This window comes from Miniopterus natalensis, chromosome 7 (assembly GCF_054644295.1).
Source record: "Miniopterus natalensis isolate mMinNat1 chromosome 7, mMinNat1.hap1, whole genome shotgun sequence".
NCBI classification, from domain to species: domain Eukaryota; kingdom Metazoa; phylum Chordata; class Mammalia; order Chiroptera; family Miniopteridae; genus Miniopterus; species Miniopterus natalensis.
The window spans coordinates 15,346,843-15,352,931 of record NC_142087.1 but is presented as its reverse complement, the minus strand read 5'-3'; the positions used below and the strand labels follow the sequence as shown (position 1 = coordinate 15,352,931).

The 6,089-nt window shown below is 54.9% G+C and overlaps 1 protein-coding gene across 1 annotated transcript; it reads left to right on the top strand.

Annotated features, from left to right (window-relative positions):
* Positions 1-1,116: 1,116 nt before the first annotated feature.
* On the top strand, positions 1,117-5,508 carry SLC52A3 (solute carrier family 52 member 3). Its single transcript, XM_016200574.2, has 4 exons — positions 1,117-1,680; positions 2,719-3,236; positions 4,736-4,859; positions 5,296-5,508. Exons 1-4 carry the CDS (start codon positions 1,117-1,119, stop codon positions 5,506-5,508), a joined length of 1,419 nt encoding a protein of 472 aa, XP_016056060.2.
* The last annotated feature ends 581 nt before the right edge of the window (positions 5,509-6,089 follow it).

The window sequence follows — 6,089 nt, the reverse complement described above, 5'->3', positions numbered from 1 at the left end:
TCTAGCAGTTCTGGTGTGTTCTCCAAGGGTTGCTTTGTGCAACTGCAAGCACAAAGCAGCCTGTTTCCTGTGTCCAAAAGGCAGCAAGCACACTGTCTGCCTACCTCGATGTTGTTCCCTTATCAAATAGCCTTGAGACCTGTCCCTTGTCCGCCTGGGAGCTCTCCCACGTTCCTCATTCCAACTCATAGACATTCCCTTTTTAGCCCCTCCTTTATTGACAGGCATTTGAGTCATTGCCTATATTTTGCTATTACCAGCAAGGCCACAAGGAATAACAACCTCATCCACGTGGATTTTGTCCAGGGTAGGTAACCCTTTGGGACAATCTCATGGTGAGAAATAGCACCTTGGAGTCATCATTATTTACATTTCCCATAATGAATGAAAGTGATAATCTTTTCATATGTTTAAGGCTTATTTGTACCTTTTCTCTGAACTTTTTACATCTTTTTCCCAGCTCTCTACTGGGTCTTTTTGTTCTTAATTTCTGAAAACTCATTATGTATTAGGAAGATGAGCCTTTTGCCTGTGATTTAAATTACAAATATTCCCCCAGGTTGTCATCTGTCTTTTGATCTTGCTGTGGCATTTTTTACGGAGTATTTTGTTATTTTTTTAATCCTCACCTGAGGATATGTTTTATTGATTTGAGAGAGAAACATCGAGATCTGTTGCCTCCCATACGCTCCCCCCCTGGGGCTTGAACCCGCAACCTAGGTATATGACTGGGAAGCGAACCTGCAACCGTTTGGTGTAGGGGATGGCGCTCCAGCCAACTGAGCCACACAGCTAGGACTCTGGTTGGCTTTCTGTGTGCTTTTGTGTTTTGATATTTATGCAGTTGAATGTAGCAAACTTTTCTTTGGTGGTCTCTGGCTTTAAAGTCATGGTTAGAAAGTCTTTCCTACTGAAAAGTTAGTTATAAAGGACTTTGTTCATGTGTCCTGCTAATTAAAAGCCCACTTGTTCATGAAGAAGGGAATAAGGGAAAACTCTGGGCCCCAAAGCCCAGTCTTTTGCTAGACAGTGAACCTGACGTTGCTCACCTGGTATTTTTCTCTGCTGCAGGCTGGTCTGGGAGGTGGCAGCCTCTGGCCCAGGGCAGGCATCACCATGGCCCTTCTGACACACCTGCTGGTCTGCACCTTTGGGATGGGCTCCTGGGTGGCCATCAACGGGCTCTGGGTAGAGCTGCCCCTATTGGTGCTGGAGCTGCCTGAGGGCTGGTACCTGCCCTCCTACCTCACAGTGATCATCCAGCTGGCTAACGTGGGCCCCCTCATCTTCACCCTGCTCCACCACTTCCGGCCCGGCTGCCTTTCCGAGGTGCCCATCATCTTCGCCGTGCTGGGCGTGGGCACCGTGGCCTGCACCCTCTTGGCCTTCTTCTGGAATGTCACCTGGGTGCAGGGCAGCCCCCACAGCATCACCTTCATGGTCCTCACCTTCTTCCTGGCCCTGGTGGACTGCACCTCCTCCGTCACCTTCCTGCCCTTCATGAGCCAGCTGTCCGCCCACTACCTCACCACCTACTTTGTGGGGGAAGGACTCAGCGGCCTCCTACCTGCGCTGGTGGCTCTCGCCCAGGGCTCGGGTCTCACCACCTGCGTCAATGTCACTGAGACGCCTAACAGCACCTCAAGTCTTACCACCACCAGGAAGGCCGACATCCCACAGGTACCCGGCATCGCCCGGAGCTGGCGCGGTGCTCTGTGCTCGCCAGAGCGGGACAGTGCGGAGGGCTCGTGTTTCCAAAGCTTTAGGTGGAGCCATGGCCTTGACCTGGTGGCACTTTAGACTACCTGGGAGAGCTACTGAAACACACCAGTGGGCCCCCCACAGCCAGACCAATTAAATAAGACTCTGTGCGTGAGGCTTTCTGGAAATCCTTGAGGTCAGATATGTTTTGGAATCTGGAGTTCCCGCTTTTAGAACACGCCTGCCCCGCCTGTGTTGCAGCATTCCGGCGCGGTGACACCACTGTCCACATCTGGAGGCATCCGTGCCCACTGCTAGATTAGGGCTGCCAATGGCCTCATGTCAACGGCCTCACATCCTGTCGAACTGCTGCCAACTGAATCATAAATTCTGAGCTTTTTGAATTTCAGAATTTCAAAATATAGATTGTGAACTTGTATTTATTCAAAATTCCCCAGGTGATGCTAGTGTTCAGCCAGGGCTAAGAACCATATGCTTAGACAGCGCTTCAGCACCTCATAGTGTTAAAACAGCTGTCAATTTAAGAAACATCCAAACCAGGAGAGGAATTTTGTAAGAGTTAGGAGGTGCACGCGAGGTGATGCATGCAAAGTACTGGTGCCCAGTGAGCAGCTGGCCAGTACGAGCATTTCTTATCATGGCCTCAGTAGTTACACGTGTATATTATTCATCATGTACTTGTTAGCAATGGTGCATCGCCCTGGCCAGTTGTCTCAGTGGTTAGAGCCCCGGCCCAGAGACTGAAGGGTCTCGGGTTTTATTTCTGCTCCCTCCCAGCGCCAGTCGGGGGCATGCGGGAAGCAACCACTGTGTCTCTCTCACAGTCTCTCCCCCTCCCTGCCACTTTCTCTGGAAAATCAATGGAAAAAATATCTTCGGGGGAGGATTAGCGATGATGATGGTGCATCGTAGTTGTTGTATGTTATCATTATCAACGTTGGTACTTGGGTCCCGGTGTCACCCAGGGGTCATGAGCCTCGTTGCGTCTTTCCCCAGGGAAACGGCAGCACTTCTGCGCCAGGCCTCCCTGGGACAGCCCCCTCCACGGGCCGCCTGGAAAGCCGCTACCTCCCAGCCAACTTCTCGCCCTCGGTCTTCTTCCTGCTGCTCTCCTCCATGGTGGCCTGCTCCCTCCTGGCCGTCTTTCTCCTCCAGCGGCAGGCCAGGCGCTGGAAAACCTCCACGGAAGACCTCCTCGCCTCCCAGGTCACCCTCCACTCCATCCGGCCACTGGGAGAGGACCCGGGCAGTCTGAGCCAGGGCCGCCTGGAGGAGAAGCCGGCGCCCCGCTGCCAGGGCCGCCTGGAGGAGAAGCCGGCGCCCCGCTGCCCAGCCCCTCTGCCCTTCACCTACGCCCTGGTGGCCCTGGTGAACGCGCTCACCAACGGCGTGCTGCCCTCGGTGCAGACCTACTCCTGCCTGCCCTACGGGCCTGTCGCCTACCACCTGTCCGCCACCCTCAGCTCCATGGCCAACCCTCTGGCCTGCTTCATCTCCATGTTCCTGCCTAAAAGGTCTACCTCCAGCTGGCGCGGGGGAGCTCTGGTTGGGGGTGCGCTTCATTTCAAAAGCCAGAATTCCAAACCCCACCATCGGGCTGTATGTATAGCGGTTAATCATATGGTTTCTGGGGCTAGACCGCCCGGGTTCAAATCCCAGCTCTGCCACTTACTAGCTGTGAGATATTGGACAAGTCACTCTACCTCTCTGTGCCTCAGGGATACTTATCTGAAAAATGGGGATAATAATTGTTCTGCCTCCTATGACTGGGAGTATGAGATGAGCTAATTTTGTAAAGCTTTCAGAGCAGTGCCTGGGGCATGGCAGGTCCAGTGTGTCAACCATCACTGCCTTGAGAAGCAGCAACCAGCGGGAACTGAGGTTCCCATTTACAAATGGAAACCCTGAGGCTCAGAGACAGGGTTGGCCCTGCTCTGATTTCCAGGATTTCAGCCCTGCCCACCTGTCTCCAGCCCAGGCTGGTTCCCTTGCAGCTGCAGTTCTAAAGAATGGCTGGGCAAATTGATAGGATGCAGGTGGAGCCAGCCTAGATTGGACCTGGGATTTCAAATTTTAATAAGCAACTTAAAATGGTTCTGACACAAGAGTTTCAGACCCCCATGGGAGAAAAGTCCACCTTGGAGTCTGGAAACTTCAGGTCCCACTGCCTCCCATCTACCCGTCCTGCACGCCCTCACTGGCCTCTCCGACCTGCACACACCCACCCTCCCCAGCCCTGTCCACCCCCACCAGCCACATCCACCTCCCGCATCCCGGGAAGCAGAGAATGAGTACAGGAGAGTTAGACAGAAAATGTCCATGTGCCTAGAAAGCTCAGTTGTCTCCCCTGGGGCTTAGAAAGAGTCCTTAGAGGCAGGGGCAGACCCGCTGCGCTCACCAGCACACAGGCCAGCCTTGGTGTTCTGAAGATAGGACAGGGGACAGAGACCTGGATTCTGAATGGAGGCATCCAAGCTGGCCCCCAGGGCCCCCAGACCATGCAAACCTCAGTTGTAAACAGGGGTAGCTGAGGCCAGGGGTTACACACCACGCCCTGCAGTGCCAGTGCCATGATCAGAGCCACCTCTTCGGCCCAGCATCCTGTCTGAGGTTGGGTGTGTTGCATGTTGCAGGAGGAAATGGCAGCAGGTGAAATACCAGGTAGGGCCCACAGCCAGGGCCAGACCCTGCACATTCTGTCCCCACAGGTCCCCCCAAGACTCATTTCACATGTGAGGAAACTGAAGCTCAGGGACCAGTCTCAGCTTAAATGGTGGAACTGAGATTAGAACCAGGTCCATGTAGGACCACAGTCATTTATTCTGTTTCTCCAGGGTGACTTAGGCCAGCCTTGTTCCTCAGGAGCCTCACTGACCCACTTGAGCCTGGTGGCCTGGAAGTTTCCACATGGGTCTAACCCTAGAGGTGCTGCCCATTCCATGTGGCTCCAGGGTGGGGGAGGCAGAGGTCAGGCTTCTTACCTGCTCTATTCCTTTCCCCCGCTCTGCCCTAGGTCTCTGCTATTCCTGGGGGTCCTCACATTACTTGGGACCGGCTTTGGGGCCTACAACATGGCCATGGCGGTGATGAGTCCCTGCCCCCTCATGCAGGGCCACTGGAGTGGAAAAGTCTTCATCGTAAGTATCTGCTCCCACAGGTGTCCCTCACCTAGCCAACGCCTGGGGAGGCCCAAGGTATAGACCTTTCTATTGAGCAAAGTCTCGGTGGTTGCTCCCTCAGGAAGCCCCACCGGGGCAGGGGGCAGGGGGCGGGGGGAGGGTGCTTCTCATTTGGAAGTAGAGGCTTTAGGAAGGTGAGGTGTCTGGCCCAAGATGATGGTCCGGCCTCGCCAGAAAACCACACTCTTCTCACCATGTCTGTGTCAGCAGTGGCCTTCTCCCAGAGGCCCTTGATTTGATGGTGAGAGGCAGAAAAGCCACTGGGCTCTCCTTTGCCCTTGGGGAGGGGTCAAATGATGAGGTCCCCTTAACCCTGTTAGGTCATCCTACACCCTTCGCCCCTCAGGGTCGCCCCAAAGCCCCCTACACTGCATCTCTCACCCTATCCCGGCAGGTGGCTTCCTGGGTGCTTTTCACCGGCTGCCTGAGCTATGTCAAGGTGATGCTTGGCGTGATCCTGCGCGACCGGAGCCGCAGCGCCCTCTTGTGGTGCGGCGCGACAGTGCAGCTGGGCTCGCTGCTCGGAGCTCTGCTCATGTTCCCTCTGGTCAACGTGTGGAGCATCTTCTCATCCGCGGACTTCTGCAGCCTGCAGTGCGCTGCCTAGCCCAACTGAAAACGGGGACCCAGAGGGACAAGACAGGGGCCCAGTGTCACTGGGCAAGTGTTGGGGGTCTCGGAGGCAGAGCCTGAGCACTTGAGGCATCCACACAAACTCCCTTCCTTGAGGTGGTTAATTCCACCAGCCTCCCAGGGGCCCTGGAAATGCAAAGCACAGCCCTGCCCCAACCCCGGGTCACAGTGCTCACAATCCCACTCTTCCAGAACTTCCCTCAACATGCCTGAGAGGGAGCTGACTTGGAGCACCCAGCTGGAGGAGGCTCAGGGTGTCAGAAGGGAGGGGCGGGGGGCTCTTACAAGCGAGGGGACCTTGGGGAAATCACTTGATTTTGGGGGTGCCTGTTTCCTCATCCATAAAATGGGGATTATAAATAGCACCTACCTCACAGACTTGGCATGCGGATAAAAGAGAGACACCCCCAGTGTATAGCGAAACCACCTGGGCCACTTCCTGATCTGATGCCCAACCACAATGACACGACTGACAATTGACACAGCCTAAAGGGGCCAGAGGGCCTGAGAGATGGCCCCTGCCCCATCTCCTTTTGTCCCTCTATCCTCACAAAG

Excerpts from the sequence above, each read along its gene's own strand:
- SLC52A3 (XM_016200574.2), top strand. The coding sequence starts at position 1,117 with ATGGCCCTTCTGACACACCTGCTGGTCTGCACCTTTGGGATGGGCTCC. Across the intron at positions 3,237-4,735 it reads TCCATGTTCCTGCCTAAAAG|GTCTCTGCTATTCCTGGGGG; the intron begins GTCTACCTCCAG and ends GCTCTGCCCTAG. Across the intron at positions 4,860-5,295 it reads GGAGTGGAAAAGTCTTCATC|GTGGCTTCCTGGGTGCTTTT; the intron begins GTAAGTATCTGC and ends CTATCCCGGCAG.